The sequence below is a fragment of the Scomber japonicus genome, chromosome 13 (assembly GCF_027409825.1).
Source record: "Scomber japonicus isolate fScoJap1 chromosome 13, fScoJap1.pri, whole genome shotgun sequence".
NCBI classification, from domain to species: domain Eukaryota; kingdom Metazoa; phylum Chordata; class Actinopteri; order Scombriformes; family Scombridae; genus Scomber; species Scomber japonicus.
Genome location: NC_070590.1, coordinates 19,204,123 through 19,227,364, shown reverse-complemented (window position 1 = coordinate 19,227,364; position 23,242 = coordinate 19,204,123). Strand labels below are relative to the sequence as shown.

At 40.6% G+C, this 23,242-nt stretch overlaps 1 protein-coding gene across 1 annotated transcript in view; it reads left to right on the top strand.

Annotated features, from left to right (window-relative positions):
* Positions 1-23,242, top strand: part of fryb (furry homolog b (Drosophila)) — a 34,106-nt gene that overhangs the window by 5,123 nt on the left and 5,741 nt on the right. Inside the window, exons 8-53 of the mRNA XM_053331107.1 lie at positions 156-248; positions 348-446; positions 2,881-2,982; positions 3,559-3,662; positions 4,031-4,139; positions 4,764-4,850; positions 5,503-5,674; positions 5,760-5,892; positions 6,033-6,140; positions 6,309-6,435; positions 6,972-7,141; positions 7,228-7,381; positions 7,629-7,715; positions 7,846-8,105; positions 8,317-8,506; positions 8,814-8,938; positions 9,719-9,776; positions 10,162-10,253; positions 10,555-10,727; positions 10,879-11,039; positions 11,128-11,238; positions 11,430-11,584; positions 11,794-11,893; positions 12,024-12,195; positions 12,735-12,991; positions 13,079-13,225; positions 13,437-13,605; positions 13,744-13,834; positions 13,992-14,062; positions 15,271-15,421; positions 16,148-16,251; positions 17,351-17,442; positions 17,574-17,667; positions 17,837-18,056; positions 18,355-18,476; positions 18,783-18,970; positions 19,838-19,932; positions 20,066-20,264; positions 20,352-20,573; positions 20,926-21,124; positions 21,247-21,344; positions 21,479-21,649; positions 22,008-22,148; positions 22,252-22,437; positions 22,568-22,732; positions 23,102-23,176. Coding sequence (XP_053187082.1) covers positions 156-248; positions 348-446; positions 2,881-2,982; positions 3,559-3,662; positions 4,031-4,139; positions 4,764-4,850; positions 5,503-5,674; positions 5,760-5,892; positions 6,033-6,140; positions 6,309-6,435; positions 6,972-7,141; positions 7,228-7,381; positions 7,629-7,715; positions 7,846-8,105; positions 8,317-8,506; positions 8,814-8,938; positions 9,719-9,776; positions 10,162-10,253; positions 10,555-10,727; positions 10,879-11,039; positions 11,128-11,238; positions 11,430-11,584; positions 11,794-11,893; positions 12,024-12,195; positions 12,735-12,991; positions 13,079-13,225; positions 13,437-13,605; positions 13,744-13,834; positions 13,992-14,062; positions 15,271-15,421; positions 16,148-16,251; positions 17,351-17,442; positions 17,574-17,667; positions 17,837-18,056; positions 18,355-18,476; positions 18,783-18,970; positions 19,838-19,932; positions 20,066-20,264; positions 20,352-20,573; positions 20,926-21,124; positions 21,247-21,344; positions 21,479-21,649; positions 22,008-22,148; positions 22,252-22,437; positions 22,568-22,732; positions 23,102-23,176 — 6,399 coding nt within the window. The remainder of the gene's footprint in view (positions 1-155; positions 249-347; positions 447-2,880; positions 2,983-3,558; positions 3,663-4,030; positions 4,140-4,763; positions 4,851-5,502; positions 5,675-5,759; positions 5,893-6,032; positions 6,141-6,308; positions 6,436-6,971; positions 7,142-7,227; positions 7,382-7,628; positions 7,716-7,845; positions 8,106-8,316; positions 8,507-8,813; positions 8,939-9,718; positions 9,777-10,161; positions 10,254-10,554; positions 10,728-10,878; positions 11,040-11,127; positions 11,239-11,429; positions 11,585-11,793; positions 11,894-12,023; positions 12,196-12,734; positions 12,992-13,078; positions 13,226-13,436; positions 13,606-13,743; positions 13,835-13,991; positions 14,063-15,270; positions 15,422-16,147; positions 16,252-17,350; positions 17,443-17,573; positions 17,668-17,836; positions 18,057-18,354; positions 18,477-18,782; positions 18,971-19,837; positions 19,933-20,065; positions 20,265-20,351; positions 20,574-20,925; positions 21,125-21,246; positions 21,345-21,478; positions 21,650-22,007; positions 22,149-22,251; positions 22,438-22,567; positions 22,733-23,101; positions 23,177-23,242) is intronic.

The window sequence follows — 23,242 nt, the reverse complement described above, 5'->3', positions numbered from 1 at the left end:
TTTGATGGTGATTGCTGTCGTGAGAATGTTCCTTATTTCCATCCCTCATTATGAATCAGGTATTCGAACCCGTGACTTTGCATTCACTAAAAGATCATGAATATAAATTCTTTCTCTCGCTGCCTCTGATGTTCTCTCTCTCCTGTCTTCTTCAGGAATGTGCACAGTATTTCTTGGAAGTGAAGGATAAAGACATTAAACACTCATTAGCCGGGCTCTTTGTGGAGATACTTGTACCTGTTGCTGCTGTAAGTGCATTTCAATTTAATGCTCAGTCTAAGTAATGTAAACTAAAGGAAAATATAAAGAGACCTAACTTTCACATGATCATCTATCCTCCCTACCAGACTGTGAAGAATGAGGTGAATGTACCGTGTCTACGAAATTTTGTAGAGAGTTTGTACGATACCACGCTGGACCTGTCCTCTAGGAAGAAACACTCTTTGGTAAGTTTGGTAGGAATAAAAGGAAACCTTTATTCTGTGTTCTACACTGCTCATCTCTCTTCATTTCCTCTCCATTATCAGCAATTGGTGAAAGCACTTACTGTAACTCTCCAACATATGGGCTTTTATCTTCATGGGAACGAGACTGGAGTGCAGTGAGCAGTACACAGGATAGTTCTGAGGACCTATCAGATGGGCAGTATTTGCCCACAACAGGGAAGCAGGGAGGGGGAATCTCCAAATTAGATGCAGTATATCTCCCTTATTAAGGTAGTGGTGGTACACAAACATGCATTCAATAAAACAACACTGCTTAATTGTCAGGTCTGGTACAAAAACATCTCTTTACCATGGCCTGAAAGTTTTAACAATGAATATAAAGGAAATGACAGAACCAGTTCTGAGAGAAAACTCTGTTAGTACCCGTTTCTTCTTTAATCCTTTCTTTCAAGTCATTGTAATTTAACTTCATGTGTTTTCAGAAGCCTGTTTTAGTGGTTTAATCTTTCTTGTTTCAAGATGCAAACAGTAATTTTCTAGAAGATTCTTGGAACAAGTTGGTTTAAATTGAAATATTGTTATTAGACTCTCAGCTTATCCACAGATTTTAAGAAGAATATCAGATAAAAAAAAAGAAAGAACATTTCTTGGTTAAATTGAGATTTTTTTTGTAGTCCTTGAGAGCTGTGCTAAGCAATGCTGTTTCCCCGGTACACCTTTTGTTTCCACGGCTGGCTGACTCAATCACTGAATAATAGAAGATGACATTAGGGTGCTGTGTTGCATTATTGCTGGTTGCTGTTGATGTGCAATGGGTTCCTCTGGCTGAGACTGTTCTCAGTGCTGCAAACGTGTCACTCAACCAGTAGGGATGCCTCCTCTGACAAATTCCCCTAATACTGCAAGTCACCCATACAATCAAGACTGAGGCTTCACTAAAGACTTGACACACCTCCCTGCAAACATACATTTTTTTCACTTTTTTCAAGCAAACAATGCACAGGCATTCACACGAGTAGACAAAAAGCTGCAATGTCAGAGCAGAATGGACAGACATGAGAGGAATGACAGTAATGTGGTGCATAATTGTTATTCTTTTACATTCTGAGTGCCTTAGTTAGAGGAGACACTGACATGGGAGACAGAAAGATAACAAATACCCACTTTGATAAGGAGTGACAGGTAACCGATGCATTCCTCAAACCTACAATGTCTAAAACCATTCACGACAAGGGTGTACCTAAACTCACACTCATCATTAGTGACACGTTCATGTTCAAGAATGATCTGCATGCAGAGTGTAAAGGGCCCTTCACACGTCACAGTAGACACCAAGTTCCATTCTTGTATGTGAACCTTGTGCTGACAGCTTTGATATATTTGTCTCTTTTATAAACTTGTAAAGATGTTGATGCTACTTTAGTATTTTCTATTAAATAAAAGTGAAAAATGTTTTCCCAAGTGTTGCATTTTCCCTGAAATGGGTTCAACTTTATTTAATTGTCTCATGAAATCCATTAGCAAAGCAAACGTGCAGTTCGCTGTTCTTGTATTAGCTCTTTAAAATGTACTTGATTCCAGAGAGGAGGATGGCGACTCATAAACAACTGGTTAATGAGTAATTGATATGGCCTGAAATAATTGGAACATGATTGTGATTGATGAAGAGCTCAGGAATTTCAGCTTGAACTCAGCGATTCTCAGATTTATTTTGATTACCCCTCTTTAAAAGGGACATATCATGCTTCTTTTAATTTTCTGTTATTTTTATATTGTTATTATGTCAGATGGCTGTAATAAACATGGTCAAAGTAGCGGTGAACAAGGTGAATGTATGTAAAAATGCTCCCTGGAAATCAAAAGCCCGAGCTTCAGCCTACTATGAACACTCAACTTCCCCATCGAAATGACATCCGATTGTTTGTTCCTGTCCACAAACGGCGCCAGTGTGCTGCTGACATTGTCGACTAACATATTTCGGAACAGATTTTAGCTCGAACATGTACAGATATACTTGAGAAGTTTATTTATTTGAGTGAAAAACGGGAAAAAGAAGCAAAACCCTAATGTTGAGTTGGCCAATCGGAGCAGAGTGGGCTCATCGGGAGGGGGGCCTTAAATAGACAGGAGCTAAAACAGCCTGCTACAGACAGTGGCTGAACTGAGGAGCTGCCTAAAGAGCCTTGTTCTTCCAGTAAAGCCTCAGAATAGAAACCTAGACCTGTAAATGTGCATGATACATCTTCATTAAAAGACTGTATATCTTATGAGCAGTAAGTAACTAAAAAAAAAAACTGTTTCAGAATAACAAACGGTACAGTCAAACCTGGTAAGGATAACATTCAATGAACGATGAACTTTGGTTATCCTGGAACTTAATCACTGTTGTTGCCTGTTGTAAATGTCTCCCATCTGTCTTCTCTCCCCTCCCCAGGCGCTCTATCCTCTGGTGACCTGCCTGCTGTGTGTCAGTCAGAAACAGTTCTTCCTTAGCCGCTGGCACATTTTCCTCAACAACTGCCTCTCAAACCTCAAGGTCAGTCTTTCTGTCTATAAAATGCAAATGTAAGACTTACGGTAGTCGGGTGTATTTGCATGGATCACAAGGAGTGTCTGGGACCAGCCAGATTATGTCTCTGTTGTTGATTGATGGGCGCACTCATACAATCGCTATGCAGTCTGCAATAAATTTTTGCCCAGGGGGAATGATTTTGCCAAAGAGTACACGCGCACAACACAGAACCTCACACAACAAACTCTAGCACTACCAGCAACAATAAAATCCTCCATCAGTATGTATTGCCTTGAGGGAAACGCTGCAAGTAAAGAATGCAGTGATTAATGTGGGCTCATAAAGACTTCTATTTAAAGTTTGATTCATCATGATGTAATCACTGGAAAACAACGTATGTACATGTCCATAAGGTACAGTATGTGAGGAATGCCTGGAGGGGTAGTGTTGCTTTTCTCTCAAAAGTCTTGTTTGCCTTATAGGTTCAAAGTTAAACTGTGCAAAGCATTTTTTTGTCAGGTGGAGGTATGTGAGAAACTGTACCTGATGAAACACAGCTGTTTAGAATTCATTTTGTTCTGCACGTGTGTGTGAATGCAGAATAAAGATCCCAAGATGGCACGTGTGGCTCTGGAATCACTGTACCGCCTGCTCTGGGTTTACATGATCCGAATAAAGTGCGAGAGCAACACTGGAACACAAAGGTAACAGCAACATGAGTTATAATATGTTAAAATTGTACCATTCATTTGTCATTATCAAAATATATTTATTTTCAATTATCATGAACAAATGACAATACATAGAAAATTCTGCCAGGAAATATTTTAGCTGTACACACACACACACACACACACACACACACACACACACACACACACACACACCTGGAAAGTGCTGAATCTCTCTTTCTATTGTGATATTGTTTTTGTTTTGTAATTTGGTTTGGTAATTGTGCTTGTTTGTTAAAGTTGATGTAGTAATAATTTGTTATTGTATTGTTGTAGGTGACACAATGATTTTACTCAGGCATTAAACTCATGTCTCAACACTCCCTCTGTTCTTTTCACAGTCGTCTGACGTCAATCACCTCCACGCTTTTCCCCAAAGGGAGTCGTAGTGTTGTGCCCAGAGACATGCCCCTTAATATTTTTGTCAAGATTATCCAGTTTATTGCACAGGTGTGTATGACACTCGCATAAATACACTAACATGCTCACTGCTTTAAGATAAACACATAAGAAATGAAGTGGGGTCTGTTTTGTAAACTTTGTGCAAAGCCAACAATTTGCCAATATTTATTCTGTGCTTGTCTCTGCTATCACTGAGAATAACAAACACTTATTAATTCAAAATTCCTATTTGACACAATTGCAGAAACTGGTCAAAAGCTTAAAAAAATATTATTTTAATACATGCTCCCATAGTTGCTCTGATAATACAGGATTACTAAGAATGGAATTGGAACATTTCACCAGTATCCATTAACAAAATTGATTACATTTCATCTAGAGGCTGTATGAGAGGGAGATGTTTTAAAACTCACTGAAACATTGTCAAAGTGTACAGATTCATGGCTCTTTAACAGCATGTTTGGCATTCAGAATTCATTTTAATGCCTCTTGACCTCAGTGTAAATAACCCAGATATCGATACATAAGAATTATCTCCATTTTCTCATTTTTTCTTTATATAAGCAGTAACATGATTAAAAATGCCCATTATTGCATTATTTATGACAGCAGACTGCCTCACACTGCATTAACTGAAAACCTGTCACACTGGCATGTTTGTCCTCTGTTCAGGAGAGACTGGATTTCGCTATGAAAGAGATCATATTTGACCTGCTGAGTGTTGGGAAACCCGCCAAAGCCTTCAGTCTCAACCCAGAGGTAAGGAAAGTATACACAGCCATTCAGTCATGTGCACACAATTAGTGTATTTTTTGGGCGTGTTACAAGGATGAGCATTCCAGGGTTTTTTTTTTTCTCTCAGTGAGCGAGGCAGGTAAAGAACAGTATGCTCTCTGCTGGAGCCTTGAAATGAAATGCACCAGTGGACTGAATAAACAACATTTCAGATGTTGTTAAGTGGTGTAGTTAGGGTTTATCTTCTGCAATGTGATAACTGCATTCTGGTTATAGGAACAATAACAAATCAAAACAGACATTATAAACAATCAACCAATATTGTGAGTGTGCTCTGGATCATTTTACATTAAGCTGTGTATCAGTTTACAATTAAGGCATTAGGATTGTGAGACCATAGAAATCATTCATCACACATGTATAATTGTTGTAGTTTAGATTGTTTAGCTACTAAAATTACAGATAGTATAAGATCACTTCTAATTAAGAAAAGTAATTCCTTTTTTGAGTAGCAATTAATGTTTTTATCATCCAAAATAAACATTTATATAGGATGGAATCTGTCATCTATCTTCAAACATATGCATTTACTCAAACTATAACAAATTAGCCATTTCTCTTGATAAACAGACTTTGTGGCATAGAGTGAAATTGCTGCACTTTATCTGTGTCCCAGCGTATGAACATAGGTCTGCGGGCATTCCTGGTCATAGCTGATGCTCTGCAACAGAAGGACGGCGAGCCTCCAATGCCCAACACAGGAGCCACTCTACCCTCTGGAAACTCTCTTAAGAAGAAGAAAACTTATCTCAGCAAGACTCTTACTGAAGAGGAGGCCAAACTAATAGGTCTGTGTGTGTCTGCAGGCATAAGAGCTACTTTAATTTGTATGTCGTCTCTAACTCTGTGTTATCATCTCTCTTTTCTCCACAGGCATGTCCTTGTACTACTCTCAGGTGCGAAAGGCTCTGGACAACATCCTCAGACACTTGGACAAGGAAGTGGGTCGTTGCATGATGCTCACCAGCGTCCAGATGTTCAACAAAGAACCAGAGGACATGATCACGTATGTAAAGAGCAGCAACTGTTTTCCCAGTCTTAAGGCTGTTTTGGTGACTAAGGCCTGACAAATGATCACTTTTAAAAATATTTTCAAGTACATTGTCTTCTGAATAAGTGTTTAACTTCCTACTCCATCTTTGACAGTGGTGAGAGGAAGCCTAAAATCGACCTGTTCAGGACATGTGTGGCTGCCATTCCTCGTATCCTTCCTGATGGCATGTCCAAACCTGAGCTCATTGACCTGCTCTCACGGTGAGTCAGAGACTGTCATGTTATAACATGCTAATAATAATTCTTTTCATCTTTTTATACATTTTGAACTGTGTTGGAGTCAGTTAAGTCGTACAACTTAATTTGGTTTTTTATATTTGTCAGCGATGTTCATACAGCTTTGTTCATATGTTGTCATCTATTCCTCAGACTTACGGTGCACATGGATGATGAACTTCGTCTAATTTCCCAGAACTCCTTGCAGAGCCTGTTACTTGATTTCTCAGACTGGAGGGAAGACGTTTTGTTTGGTTATACACATTTCCTTTTGCGTGAGGTAAACCTGACCGACCCACATTATTATCTATTTTCAATTATTTAGAATCACATTAATCACTTCTTTCATGCAGTTCAAATTGACTCATGTAAATACACAACTGTCTCCCTCAAAGCAGGTTGCTACCACATCCCTTTGTGTGCTTCTTTTTATGTGCATATAAATTGTTTTAACTAAAAGACATAACACATTACCTCTAGTTATCTCTCTCCATGGTTAATGATATAAATATATTGATGTAGCTTATCCTTGAAAATGAACATTTCTGCTACAGGAAGCAGGAGTCACAGTCTTAATTCTCTTCTTAGTGGTTTCAATTCAGCCAGACTTGATTGTTGCTTGTGATTTGCCTGTCTTGTTTTTACATGTGATTATGTTTTTGATAACCTGTCTGCAAGTCAAGTTTCCCTTAGGGGACAATAAAAGCAACTGAACTGAACTGAACTGAGGAGCCAAAGATGTTTTCCTATCTGAATTAACAGCATGTACCAGCAGTTGCAGCTGTTCTATAAGTGTTCTTCTCCACAATCTTCCAGGTCCAAGACACCCATCAAGGTTTGCAGGATGCATCTGTGAAGCTTCTGCTGCAGCTGCTCACACAGTGGAGGTTAGCTCTGCAGCTCCAGGGGAAGGTGCGAGGTGGAGTTGAGGTTTGCAGAGTTTATCTACATGTTAAATTACATGTCAAACAAGATGAAATGCAGATGTATTTGTTTTTCTTTGGATTCTAAAATTATTTTTTACTAACGTCTCTTCCCTGTTTGTCTGCTGTCTTCATCAGGCCAGTCCCAGGCTCCCAGAGCGTAGCCCTCATTGCTCTGTTCTCCATGCAGTCGAGGGCTTGGCTCTGCTGCTCCTCTGCTCGTGTCAGATCAGCACGAGGAAGCTGGCAGTCGGTGTGTTAAGAGAAATACGCTGCCTCTTCACAGCTCTAGGACACGCTGAGGTACAGCACAAGAAACTATTCATCAGCTTCTCTCACTTTTTTTTCTGACAAAGCAGAGTTAAAGGAAAATGTTACCAAAGAGAAACAGGCATTTGGTTGGGGGAAAGATGGAAATATGAAAACAGCGGGACAGAAGGAAAGCAATCTGACCGTGATTAGTGATACAGCATATGCAGCCTGTGAATTCTCTCACATTGTATGACGCGGTTATAAAAATAGCTGCCTCTATAAATGTCTTCCCCTCCAGGACGATGACAAACCCATGATAGAGGTCATGGACCAGCTGAGCCCAGCTGTAATGGACAGTTTTGTTCATGTGGCTGTCTCTGACTCGGTAAGTGTATTTGGGATGAGAGTGTATTATTTGGTTTTATACTCCACAGCACAGAACATCTGATCATTTATTTATAATACACCCTTCCACATCACTCTTTAAATTCATCTTCTCCTCCTCCCTCCCTCAGTCCACCTTACCGCTCAGCCACCATGTTGACCTCCAGTGGCTGGTGGAGTGGACAGCTCGACTGGTGAGCAGCTCCTATGACGTCAAGAGCCCGAGCCACGTCTGGATCTTTGCCCAGTGCTTAAAGGACCCCTGGGTGCTCTGTCTGCACATCTTCTTGCGGCAAGAGCATCTGCCCAAACACTGCCCCACCGCTCTGGGATACGCCTGGCCCTACGTTTTCACACGGCTACAGTTGCTACTGCCACTGGTTGACCCCAAGTACATGAACACACAATCATTTATTGTATTTTTTTAGGCATTTAAATGTTAATTGAATAACCAAAATAACACCCAAAACCAAAGACTGCCCTAAAAATGTTTATGGCAATAGAACTGATCATGGATCTCCTTCAACAAATGATACAAGTCAATGAAAGGTTAACATATCTGACCACCTACACCTTCTCCTTCGTCACCTGTGTTTCTACAGCAGCCCAGTGAACGCCAAGAAGACCAGCACGGCCGGCTCCAGTGACAGCTACATCTCTCTGTGGCGCAACTATCTGATCTTGTGTCTGGGTGTGGCTAAGCCAAGCATCATGTCACCCGGCCACCTCAGAGCTTCCACACCAGAAATAACTGCCACCACACCCGATGGCAGCATCACCTATGACAACAAGGTGTTTTTTGTTGTGTGAAAGTATAGTTCCTATCAGATCTGAGGAACTAGAAATGTACTGTATGGGATGAGTTAATAGTTTCCAGATTGTTAAGTGTTGGAATGGCACAAATAGTCAGGGAAAATATTCAGAGATATACAGATTCATATTGACACTGTCATAGCATGAAGTCTGTCTGATATCAAGATTTTTGTAAATTTTGGATCAGTGGAAGGTTGTTAAATGTTGCCCACGGGTATAAACATTTGATGTTTATATATGTGTTCATCTTTGTTAATTTGTGTTTTTGTATTTTATTATCACACAGGTGATAGGCACTCCCTCAGTAGCTTGGCTTTTAAAACAGCTGGTCCCTCTGATGAGAGCTGAGAGTCTGGAGATCACAGAGTCTCTGGTGTTGGGCTTTGGATGCACAAATGCTCTCGTCTTCAGGTAATGGAACAGAATCATACATAAATGCAACATTACACATAGCTCACATCATGAAAGTCAGACTTAGGTCAAGTTTTAAATATTGTTATAACCAATTATGAGTGCCACATAATCCTCAGATGAATGTTCAAGAATAATAACAGAGTTGTTCTTTGACGTAAGCTTTTGCTTTGATAGAAAATAATCACATAAAACTTGAATGACAACAGGGTATATTTGAATTACAATAGAAAATGGATGATGTGCTAGATTTGGTCCTTATCGCTAACATAAGAAAGACGTGGTTCATTAGTCATTTTACGCTCCCCTCTCAAATTACTTATTCCCATCTATCTGCACATTCTCTTCATAACTGAGATGAGTCGCATGCCTCTCTGACATCCTGTGAAGAAAAACAAAACAGAGTCACTGATGTTGGAAAGGAATTCTTAGAGGGACGGAGATGTATCGCATTTTTCAAAGGACAGAGGTTCCATTGTCCATGGGAGAGAGCAACTATTTTTAACCTTAAATGTTTTCTAAAAGGACACTCATTGTTATTAAAGAGATTAAGGTCTCCCCAGACAAATTTCTCTAACATTACTGTATTTGAGGATTAGTCGCTTTAGGACACATGACATTTGGGTTGCACAAGATAGATGTCCGTTACAAACCATTCTGTTCTCTTATATCAGACTCTTATGTCATCCATCTACAAGGAAAGATGATCGGTCTTATTCAGCAATGAAGCAATCAGTTGATGTTTTTTTTTTAACCCCTTCTTATCTGGTGTTTATACAGGGAGCTGGTAGAAGAACTCCATCCGTTGATGAAGGAAGCACTGGAACGTAGGCCTGAGGTAACACTAACACATACAGTAGATAGTAGAAACTGATAGTAACACTGAAACAGGATCAGATTAACTTTATTGATTCCAGACAGGAAATCTGGAAAATATACTATATTTAATATAGATTCAGTATAATGTTACTCCAGATACACTAGTTAATATTGTGTAAAGGTGTATGGTGTTACATAGTTATTATTATTTATTATTTGAATGTTAATCTAAAAAACTCCTAATGAAAATGCTAAGGTTATATGGATATAAACAAAACATATATATATATATTTAAGTATTAACACTGTTTGAATTACAACAGTAGAATTTACTTAGTCTATTTGAGACATTGTGTTTCAGTATAGCAGTAAGCTGAAGACCTGTTTGTGTCGATTGCTTTCAGAACAAGAAACGCAGAGAGAGGAGGGATCTTCTCCGACTGCAGCTGCTGAGGATCTTTGAACTGCTGGCAAATGCAGGAGTTATCAGTGACAGGTAGAACACACATTTATTCAACATTGTGCCCTGTAGTTCTTTTGGTTTTGATCTTCTCTGTACTATATACAGCAACTACTTCTGCTGTTTGGGCTTATGCATTATAACAAATAAATAAATTGTGCTTTTGCTTGTAGATATATATGTATGTTTGTTGAGGGAGCTACAATCCATCAGTCATTTTATTGTTGAAACTTTCTCTCACTAGCCTCCTTTTGTAATTTCTCACCTGCTGATGAAACATGATCTCTGTGATTACTAAAGTTAGATTTCCTTCTCCTCCTCTGTTCCTCCTCTGTAGCACTAATGGAGCACTGGAGCGTGATTCCCTGGCATTGGGTGCCTTGTTCCTTGAGTATGTGGACCTAACCCGGATGCTTCTGGAGGCTGAGAATGAGAAGGAGCTGGATGTGCTAAAAGATATCAGAGCCCACTTCAGTGGGATGGTGGCCAATCTTATCCAGTGTGTTCCAGGTAAATCTTTTTATTACTTTTTTATGATACTATTTTTTTAATAATATATTGGTCTCAGAACAAATGTTCATATATTATAATGTATGTAAATGTCTGTCTACTATTTTGACCATCCATGTCTCTCTCTCACCCTCACACTTAATATGCACAGTGCACCACAGGCGCTTCCTCTTCCCTCAGCAGTCACTGAGACACCATCTCTTCATCCTCTTCAGCCAATGGGCCGGACCCTTCAGTGTCATGTTTACGCCGCTTGATCGTTACAGCGACCGCAACCACCAGATCACTCGGTACCAGTACTGTGCTCTCAAGGTAAGCAGTGCCCACTGTTTTGTTTTTTTCCTTTTATTGCATTCTACAGAAACATTAGTGATGACTCTACTTAACCCTTGTCCCCTAGGCCATGTCAGCAGTTTTGTGCTGTGGTCCGGTTTTTGACAATGTGGGACTCTCTACTGATGGCTATCTCTACAAATGGCTTGATAACATCTTGGCATGCCATGACATACGGGTAGGTCAACTTTGTCAACTGTTATGTTTACCTTTTTTGTACAGTAGCTGAAGCAGAAGTTCAAATTGTTGAATATAAATATAAAGAAGGCTTTTTCACTTAGCACAGGAAGTTATTTGAATCTTATTTTTCTTGTATTTTGTTCTACTGTTTTCTGTTTTCTAATTGTGTTTAAAACGTCATTGCCCTAGGTGCACCGTCTGGGGTGTGAGGTGGTGATCCTGCTCTTAGAACTGAACCCAGACCAAATCAACTTGTTCAGCTGGGCTGTGGACCGCTGCTTCACTGGATCGTATCAGCTGGCGTCTGGCTGCTTCAAGGCCATCGCCACTGTCTGTGGTAACAGGTAGGGAACAGGGAATAAATACATTGTCACATCATTATTATTACTAAAATAATATATTGAGAATTGCTTATGCAGAATGCTGAAAATGTTTTTTAACAATTAAAATGTGATACTGTTCCCTTTGCTTGTGTCCAAATGTCAGTTAACATTTATTTAGTTAGTTGTCTTTGTAAACAGCAACTAATGACCATTTCACCTTTTTTTGCCAGAAATTACCCATGTGACCTAGTGACATTGCTCAATTTGGTGCTGTTCAAGGCTTCAGACACCAGCAGGGAAATATATGAGATTTCCATGCAGTTGATGCAGGTACATACACATATACAGCACACAGAAGACAAAAGTGCAGTTCCAATGATGAATATTTATTCTTCAAAAAGATAACGCAAGCAGTGACAATGCATTTTGAATGTAAAGAATAAATAATATATATGTGCAGGTCCTGGAGTCTAAGCTGTGTGCGTACTCTAAGCGAATGGTGGAGCAAAAGCCTGGTAACATTCTGTATGGCACACATGGCCCCCTGCCTCCCCTGTACAGCGTCAACTTGTCTCAACTCTCCATCCAGCTGGCCAGCATGTACCCGGAGCTCACTCTGCCTCTCTTCTCGGGTAAATACTGAGGGTGAATCTGTACACAGTTTATGCAGTCAGTTTGTTTATCAGCATAATAGAAAGAAATATCCATACAAGAAAAGTGAAAACAAGAAATAGAAGTACTTCATCACAGAATGCAGGAAACAGTGCCAAGACTAAACTCCCATTATGTGTGTTTTGTGGAAAGTGGTATATCCTAACTGCTGATCCAGATATAATAGTAGCTCCAACACCCACTCCACACTATCATGCTTTAACAGCAAACACTGGATATCAAATTAAGGAAGCAGATGTGCTCTCAGAATGCTGTTATTTTGTGACATTGGTGTCAGCTGTGCTTCAAGAGTACCCATTAACCCGCTGAAACACACAAGATGATCTCCAAAGAAGCTTAATCTCTTTGAACCATCTACAGCCAAAACCCCCAAAAGATCATTTTTCTCCCTGAGACAGTTTTCTCCCTGAGACTGGATTTTTTATTTTACTTAACACCTTTAAAGAATGCTAAGCACATAATTGATTTGATTTCCTCTGACTTTGTTTTGCCTGAACAGAAGTGAGCCAGCGTTTCCCAACCACCCACTCAAACGGCAGACAGATCATGCTGTCCTACCTGCTACCGTGGCTCAATAACATTGAGCTAGTGGACACAGGGCTACTCCCCCCTGCTTCCAGCCCCTGCACACCAGAGGAAGAACCTCGCGGGCAGGCACACAGCATGGGTTTGTGCCCAAGTCTGAGGGGTAACGGCTGGGGCTCCCTGCAGGCGACCTCACTGGTGCTCAACAACCTCATGTTCATGACTGCTAAGGTGGGAAGCAAAGTTTGTGCATGTTATGTGAAATTACTCTTTCTTTCCCAATGAACTTCAACTGGATTTTCCTTGTTGCATCATCAGTATGGAGATGAGGTTCCTGGTCCAGAAATTGAGAGTGCCTGGAACGCTCTGGTGTCCCATGAGAGGTGGAGCAACAATTTACGAATCACTCTGCAGTTCCTTATTAGCCTGTGTGGGGTCAGCAGTGATACCACACTACTGCCTTATGTAAGTGTGGTCTGCACACATCGACACACTGCTCTATAGTCATAAACATGGAAACTGAAAGCCATTTTACTCTAGAATTGAAAGTAAAGTAATGTCACATACAGTATAAAGATATTTACAAAAATACATTTTATGCAAATGTTATAAAAAATATGCAGAGATAATATGAAGTGTACAGTATCTCTGATTGGTGTTATATGTGTCTGTTTAGATCAAGAAGGTGGTGATCTACCTGTGTCGCAACAACACAATCCAGACTATGGAGGAGCTTCTGTTTGAGCTGCAGCAGACTGACCCAGTCAACCCTGTGGTCTTGCACTGTGACAACCCTCCTTTTTACCGTTTTGCTGCCAGCAACAAAGCATCCACCTCACAGACAGGTAGAAGGAGAAGTCCCTGTTATAATCTATGGTTTAATCCCAACATTGACTTTTGGCTTAAATTTGTCAACTTTTTACAGATGTATGGTTGACTGTTCTGTATTTCTGAAGATTATCTCTAAAATGTCTCATGTGTAGGCACCACCTCCAGCAGTAACACTGTGGTAGCTGGTCAGGACAACCTCATAGACACAGATGAGAACAAGCTGGTTAGAGAGAGTGAAGAGCGGTCAGTATTTATACATTTTTATATTTGTGTTGTCTAGGGTTTGGAAAAAAATATATTTATATGCACATTTTTCAGTCCTGGAATAAGTCTAGAGCATGTAAGTTTGTATGTAAGTCTATATCTTTGACTTGTAATGTCATGTGTTTTGTCTCACCAGGGCCAGGGCTCACAATAGATTGGAGTCTCGCTACAGCAACAGCTCTGGAGGCTCCTACGAAGATGAAAAGAGTAAGTTGTCTTGCTTCTCATGAGAATGAATGCACAAACTTGCTTGACTTGTACAATGTGTACTCACACACACAGCCCAGAGGGATTCACAGCCATCTGTTATTTGGAAAGAGCTCCAGGACACAGACTCTATCTGTCAGTTCACAATGTTCACCACATAAACTTAAGATAATTGTCACTAATTCCCTCTATATAGTCATAAATGGTCAGAATGAGTTTTAGAGTGACTAAAACAAAGCCTGTGCACATATGCAATACTGTTACTGTACACTGAACATGCTATTTGGACTCAAGCCAAGGCCCACCACTGTCCCTTATTGACACAGATACAACCTCGACCACAGTGATGGTCTATCTTTAGCAAGCATCTGTGTTAGGGTGTTAGGGGGATTCCAGGCGTGAGTCTGCTGCTCTTGTCCTCATGTGACTAAGCAGGGACACATACAGCCATGTACAAGAGTGGGTCTTTTTCTCAAAAAGTGGACTGATACTGATATTTTACTCATGTGAAGCCATGATAATGACACATTATTTTATGTTATTAAGTACTAGTTTTTTTAGGAAAAGTTTTGGGACATTTTGGCAAATCTGCTCTATTGCCGAGAGTTAGATGAGAAAATTGATACCTCTCGTAGATGAGAGTGGCATCAATTTTGGCAAGAAAGCAAGTAAGTGTGTTTCTGAAAATGTCAAACTTTTAATTTAAGCTGCATATGTAACATAACAATTCATACAGGTAGTTCAAAGACTATCTTTGACATAATACAATATCTTTACTTTAATTATTTGCCATTACTGTAAGTACGTTTTAATTCTGATTCCCTTATTCCAATTCTCATGTCTACATAAAAAGGAGCTTTATGCTTGTACTAACCTAATGAAAATAAAACATAATATTGTATTAGTAAAGTGTGTTTAAATATGATAGTGTCAACAGCTACTAACATGCTGAAGAACAGCATTTTTGTTGAAATAACTAGACTGTGATGAATCTCATGTTCTGAACACCACAGGTTTTTAATCAGCTGTTTTGGAATAGTTAAGTTGGTAAATAATCAGTCACATGAGCTGTTTTGGGACTTTTTTGTACTAACAGTCTATGGTCGGAATATTTTAAATAGATATCATCAAGGTTTAGAGATAGATGTAATTGATATATGTTTGGTCAGATTTAAGTATGTATTTATTGACTATTATTTGTTTTATAGATGACCCACTCCCACCATATGCCGGTTGGCTGTTGGGTGTCCTGGAGACCAACCATCCTCAACCGTTACCCATGCCTGTTAACGGAGGCTGCTGGGCTCCTCTGGTTGACTACCTGCCTGAAACCATCACACCTAGAGGACCACTGCACAGGTACACACAAACAGACTCACAGTAGGAACAGTGATGTAGTTCTTGCTATCAGCAGTGGAGCCACAGAATCAGCAAAGCAAGGTATTCTCTCACACACACCCATCACACCTACTCACAGATGGTCTGATAAACCTCAGCACGGAATGAAACCGAGCCAGCTTACTCAGTGTCTGTAACAGATTATTAGAAGAGTGTTTCTATTTTGGATTCTCTGTCTCTCTCAACACCTTAAAAAACATTATTTAAATGAGATGATATAAATCTGTCTTGGAAGTACTGGTTATATTAATGATGCACTATAGAAGAGCAGTCTCTTATATAACATTAATGGGATTCTATGTTCAGACAAATACAGTTTCTTAAGTCAGGGATGTAATGTGTCTGCAGGTCTCACAATTCCAGAAAGATATATACAAAAACAGTTTCTTATATAAGACTAAAATTAATTGCGAAAAACCATTTTTTCCACAAAACTTCAATACATTTAAGAAAAGTAAAACCAGTCAGGGCACAAGTTTTCTTTTGAGTGTACTTGTCTTATTATTAACTGATTTTATTAAAGTGGGGATTCATCTACAATTGCATCTTCATACTTAATTATCAGACAACAGAACCAGCCACTGAAAAGGGTTCAGATCTGACTGGTATTACTCCTCCTGGACACTCTAGCAGGTGTTGTTGATTGTATTGTGCACTCACTACATTTGTGTGTCTGTTGATCCTCAGGTGTAACATTGCAGTGATCTTCATGACTGAAATGGTGGTGGACCACAGCGTGAGAGAAGACTGGGCTTTACATCTGCCCCTGCTACTACATGCCCTCTTCTTGGGTAGGGGTTAACAACACACACACACACATTCCACATAATTACATTTTTAATATACCTCTAGCTTGTAACTGATTAATCGTAAAAACTGGCAGAGGAAAAAAACACAGCCTATCATGTGAATTTTGACCAGCTGCATGTCATATTAAATCTTGGGGAGTATGACATACCTTTGTGAAAAACTGGAGTAGCTGACTGATCAACTGTTGTTGAAGTTCTCCAGTAAGACTTATCTCCCATTGAGAGAGCATGACCTGGAGTTAAAGGAACTTCAACGAAATAGATAAGATCTAACATAATCTTTAAATATCTTTTCAAGAAGGGTGTTAAAACACAAACATACATAAAAAATAGTCTTAAGGCGTGTATTTATTTTTTCTGTGACGTCCAATAAGCTCATTGCGTGACAGCTTGAGGTTTTATCTCCACCCAAACACAGACGTGCAGTTCAGGACAAAGCGTTCTTTTGTGTCACTGCAGACAGAGACATTCCCCAGGGCCTGCATTACAATTTTATTATCTAACAAGCGGACACATACCTACCCTGCCAGCTGTGCAGAAATGTATTATTAATTTACTCTGCATATCCAACATACTAACCCTAACCCTGAGGCTCATAATCATCCAAGCAGCTAGAGTCACTGTGTGTATGACGCTGTTGAACAATCCACATTGTGTTTTTTTTAATGTTTTTTACTGGTGGTGTATAAATGCACTATTCATAGTAACATGTGTAGTGTTCATACAAAACAGGAGATACTATCTCTTTGGTTGGGGGTTGTCCTGACAACCACTGAAACACATCAAGCTGATGCACAATTAGACATTTAAGAGGCTGTACATTTATGAGCACACCAACAATATCTAGAAATATTAAAATTTTAATATATCTTTATCATTATAAGTAATCCATTCTTCAAAAAATGACAAAGTTGTATTTATAGCAGGACAGTTACATATGCAGATAAATGTCAGTGTCATTACAAGCTAGAGCAGACATTTATTTGCATCTGCACCTGCCTGTTACTACACAGTATTCTCTGTGTTGGAGTTTGTGTCTAATCCTGTCCTTGTCTTACTGGATATGTATTTTACTGCCCAGGTCTGGACCACTACAGACCAGAGGTCTATGAACACAGCAAACGTCTCCTTCTCCACCTTCTCATTGCCCTCTCCTGCAACAACAACTTCCAGGTTAGAGTGAGGTTCTTGTTATTTATGCCATTTGAGCCTGAATTAAAAGTGGATTCATACTGTACATCCATCAACAGGGCTTTGGCCAGTATACCCTAGCCACTGAACGTGCCTCTTTTTTGTGTTTCCAGGTGATAGCCTCAGTACTGATGCTGACCAGAGAAATCCGTGACAACAAGACTCTTACCATTAAATCCAGCTACCACACAGAGTATCAACAGTCACGTAAGTAGGAAATACACTAATGTGATCCTAATCACTAATGTAAACTAGTGATCCTGTGACATAGTAAAACAATTATAAACTTGCTGGAAGAGTACAGTACATAATAATATGGTACAGCTGCAGTGCAGTATATTCATAGTAGATTTAATTCTGTATTCTCCGTCATCAGATGCACCTGACTTCCTGCGAGAGTGGCAGGCATCTCCAGTGGTGGATTCCGGCCTTAGCTCCACCTCCAACTCTTCCTCTGCCAGTCTGGGTGGCGGCAGCACTGCGGGCAGTGTTGGAAATTTGCCCCTCGTAACACCTGATGACCTGGAGGACCTTGAAGATACACCCAATGAGACTGACGAGAAGACAAACAAACTCATTGAGTTCCTCTCCACCAGGTATGCAGACCTCTGGTGATGTTTTGGGGAGTTGTAGTGGCATTGCTGCTGGATTTTAGTATATAAATGCTCAAGCAGGTGTGTGTTTGTGAAGTGCATGGAAGTGTGTGTGTGTGTGTGTGTGTGTGTGTGTGTGTGTGTGTGTGTGTGTGTGTGTGTGTGTGTGTGTGTGTGTGTGTGTGTGTGTGCGTGTGTGTGTATGTGTGTAGTGCACATATTTAAGTGCTGGTGTAACATGTATGTGGTGCTACTGGTGGTGGGTATACAGTGCTTGGAGTACTGTCTTGTTGTTGCTCAGAGCGTTTGGGCCGCTGTGGGTGCACGAGGACATCTCACCAAAGAACCCCAACTCCAAGAGTGCAGAGCAGCTCTCCAACTTCCTACGCCACGTTGTGTCTGTCTTCAAGGAGTCCAAGTCAGGTGAGAAATCTCTCATGTTTACTATTTTATTTTATATTAAAAGTGTAGCATTTCTGAGAATCCAGATACTATTTAAAATATTTGTTTAAAGTCCACTTCTGTGTTGCACTACAAAACAATTCACATAAATTCAACACATTGGACAAAAATGCACAGTGAATTGTGTAGGCAAACGTGGACTGCACATCTTCTGAACAACAATGTCATTTGTTAAAACTAATATCTGTAATCTCCAGAAATGCAGTAGTGACATGCTGATGGTTTGAGTGTATTTTTATGTGTCTTTGTACCTATTTGTTTATACAGACTTCCACCTGGAGCAGCAGCTGAGTGATGTGGCCTTACAGACGGCTCTATGCAGCTCCTCACGTCATTATGCTGGACGCTCTTTCCAGATCTTCAGAGCCCTCAAACAGCCAATCAACAACCATGCTGTCTCTGACCTGGTCTCACGTTTGGTTGAGGTGGTGGGAGAACACGGAGACGAGGTGCAGGTAAGAGACAATGGGCCAGATGCAAGAACATGATCGTATTTTTTTCTTAAATTTGTCGTGAGGTGAACCTTTACAAGTGTGCCACGTCGGATTCACCAGACACTCATATCAACATGAAAGTGTTAGTGGTGGAATTAAAGATCCTGAGAAAGCCAAAGAATGAGGATAAAATGAACCGTGCTGTGAACGCTATCTCAGCTGTTGGGTGCACCGTCACAGAAATAAAAACAGAAATGATTTAACATGAATTAGATGCCAAAAACATCTCGCTAGGGTCATCAGCCAGGGAGCTAAACTATAACCTCAATCACCAATATTTCAATTAAATAAATGAAAACAAATGTGAGTTCCCCCAAAAGACATGATATCGTAGGCACACTGCCATTGGACTAGTAGACAGCATAACGTCATCATGTTTTATTGCTTTGGAGAAAGACAGGTTGGTTGTACGTGACAGGTACGACAGGTCTGCACCACTCGTAAATTTTGCTCGAACCTAAGAGGAAATCTACAAGTGAGGTAGGGTCTAGTGAGGAGCCGTTCATTTTCTCGTATTTGAGGCGGGATCAACGAATGTCGATCAAATGCTTCTGTACGCTACTGGACAAACTTACAGCCAATCATATCAACGACAGACGATGACATATTCAGAGCCTGTAGGGAGCAGCACGAACACTTTTATTGGAAAATCGTGAACTTGCTTTCCAATTTATTTAGCACACAATCTATTGCTGCTTTGAACGGTTTTCTTTTGTCTTGGCCATGCTAACTTTCTGAGTGAAGTAGAATCTCACTCGAATGAGAGCATGGGTACACCCAGGCTAGGTGATGATGCTTGTTCGATTAAACAATTTGTCTCTGTTTCAGGGCTATGTGATGGAGGTGCTATTGACACTGGAGTCAGTGGTGGTGAATCTTGCAGAATGTCTAAAAAACAGCGACCTTATGGCAGCTCTAACCAGGTAGGGCTGTGCTCTTTTTCTGTGAATATTCAGAATTTAGGCAGCATGTATATTCATAAAACTCATTCCTAGTAGTTTGATTCCAAGGAAATCGTAAACAACTATAACCATTTTTGCTGGGTCTGATTGATAGGACATCTTCACCAGACTTTGTGACTAGTGACAAACTGATGAACAGAAAGAGCACAGGTCAGTTGAACTTCCCCGGTCCAGGATTTGGTGGTCTGTCATCACAACGCCACCAGCGCTCCTACTCGGTCCCCAAGAAGTTTGGCGAGTGTGGCTACCAGTCGAGCGATCCTCCTCGCAGTGCAACTCTGGATCGCATACAGGCAAGACAGGAAGATTCATGCTGAGTTGCTTGAAGCGACTTGTTGGAAGAGAGCACATCTCACTAATACGTTATATTTAATCTACAGGCCTGCAACAATCATGGCCTCTCGCGAACAGGAAGAACCTCGGGGTCCTGCACATCATCAACCAATCGCATTGATCCCAGTGTTCTCTCGGATCCTGCTCATGTTTCCCATCCTTCCACAATACTGGCCACAGTCTTCTGGGTGGCAGTTTCACTCATGGAGTCAGACTTTGAGTTTGAATATCAGATGTCACTTCGCCTTGTTCACAAGCTCCTGTCAAAGGTAGAGGAGATGAAACTTACTGTTTGTAGCGGGGAACTGTATGGAATTGTAGAAAGTCAAACTAGAAACATATGAGTCTAATAGCCCTGTTAGCTACAAGCCAAACCATCCTAAGAGCCTTGCTCTTGTGCTAGTATGGATGATAATGGTGCAGTTTATTATATTTTTAAATATACAATATACAATACAAGGGAATGCTTAGAACAGCTAGTAGCACTGTGAAGTATTAGCAATGATTAATGCTACATGAGTTTATCTGCTAGCCTTTCTTAAAGAAAATATAAGAGAATGCATTTCAGGAGGACACCACTGTTTTCCAGCATCAATTAAAGCAAAAAACTTTCTTTCCTAGGTGCCCTTAGACAGAGCAGAGAACCGTGAGCGCCTGGAGAAGCTGCAAGCTCAGCTGAGGTGGAGTGGTTTCTCTGGGATTCAGCAGCTTTTGTTGAAGGGTTTCACCTCCCAAGCGACCTCTGACCTCACCCTGCAGCTCTTCTGCCAACTTACTCCAGTCTCCCGCGTGCCTGTCGTCGACAGCTCACAGTCTATAGGTTGGAACTGGGGGTCACATTAATCCTCATCCTGTAGTGTTTTATCATATTTTTTTTAACTCATTCACTGACAAAGTTATTTATATTGAAGTGTTGATGTTTCGCTTCCCCTCTCCCTGCAGGATTCCCTCTAAATGTGCTGTGTCTGCTGCCTCACCTAGTTCAGCACTTTGGCCATCCAACTCAGTTTTGTAAGGAGAGCGCTGAGAGGATCGCACAGGTACTATTCAGTTCTTCTCCTAAGCTTCACTTTAGTAGCTTACTTGAATCAGACTTTATTAGACAACAAAGCAAGCTTGAGAAATTCACATTCTGCCTCTTCCTCTCTCTCATCGCATCCTTTCCTGCTCTCAGGTGTGTTTAGTGGAGAAGAACACAAAGCTGTCCCATTTGGCCCATGTGATGACTCTCTATAAAACACGTTCCTACACACGTGACCCTTTCTCCTGGGTCAGTGTGGTTTGTCGCTACCTTCATGAGGCTTTCTCCGACATCACACTCAACATGGTGACCTATATGGCTGAGGTATGGGCTGATGATTATGCATACTTATTTCTAGGTTTACATGGTTAGCTTTGCCAGAGGGTTGATATAAGGATACTAAACCAAATATTGGGCACAAGTTGACACTGTTTCTATGATACTTGCCATGAATTTGTAGTTTGAAGTCAAGGACAGTACTGCAAGTGGTTTATTTGTCTGTCCAAGTTCATGTTGATATTTTGCTCAAAGATGGCACTGTTCAGTCATCTAGCAGCTGGTTAAAGGATGAGCCGGTCACCGAGAGTCTAGTGTAACTTTTGTAACTTTACACCCGTTGACATTTACCCTAAGCAAGGCTGCATTCTTTGTCGCTCAGTAATTGTCACTCTTTATCTCCTAGCTGCTGGAAAAGGGCCTTCCCAGTATGCAGCAGTCTCTACTTCAGATCATCTACTGTCTGCTCAGCCACATGGACCTGACTGCTGTACAAGTGAAACAGTTCAATGCTGATGTTACAAAAACCATTGAGAAGTTTGTCCAGGTAAGTATCCAAAAAAAGCTTATTCCACTGCTGTGTGTTAATATGAGGCAAAGTGTTGACTGCTATGTCTCTTATACTGTACGTTTGACATGTGATTCAACAGACAGTACACTGGAAAGATGCCTTAAACATCTTAAAGCTGGTGGTATCACGCTCTGCCAGCCTAGTCCATCCAGTGTACGGCCACACACAGGGTGACCTTTCCAACCTAGAGGTCAGCAGGGTGTGGGACGGTTCAGCCAAAGCTCTCCCTGGTAAAACACTGGACTTCACCTTTGACATCTCTGAGGTGAGGAAGAAACTGCTGCTGAAGCTCTTCAAAGTGCCCAACACCCATTTACAGAGGACTACATGTCATAAATGTTATTCAAACTATTCAAACATTTACATTTGGGCGTGCCTCTGCTTTTCCTTGTCAGACCCCAGTGATTGGGCGCCGGTTTGACGAGCTTCAGGGTTCAGGGGGTAGAGAGGGCAAGGCCAGAGCCATGGCTGTAACCCGCAGTACTTCTTCCACCTCCTCTGGATCCAACTCCAACACCATCCTGGTGCCCGTCAGCTGGAGACGACCACAGTCATCTCAGGTAGAGTTAGACCCTACCATTAAGGTAACTTCATATCAAACTATTTGATCTGTCATATTTGTTGTAATATTATGGCAACCAAAAATGCCTCTACTTGATATATCCAATTACATGCCGGCTCACACCCTTCTTTTTTTGACATCAAAGTCATATTTCTCTGCAGATACTTGCCTTCTTGAATACGATTCACAGTTGTCATGTTTACATGTAAATGCAACATTTATAGAAGACCTGCATTCAACTGATTTATGCTTATGATTAATTCTGAAGCAATTAAAAATGAACGAGCCAAGTTAAAGGAAATTTGAGTTTATGTCAATTCCCTCTTGGATTAATACTCTTTTATTTATTGTCATCTTGCTCCTGTAGAAAAGAACCAGAGAGAAGCTGGTGAATGTTCTGTCTCTATGCGGACAAGAAGTTGGACTCACTAAGAACCCATCTGTAAGCTACCACCTGTCTCTTGTTTACTACCTGTAACGTGTGCTTGTTTACAGTGAACAAAAATCT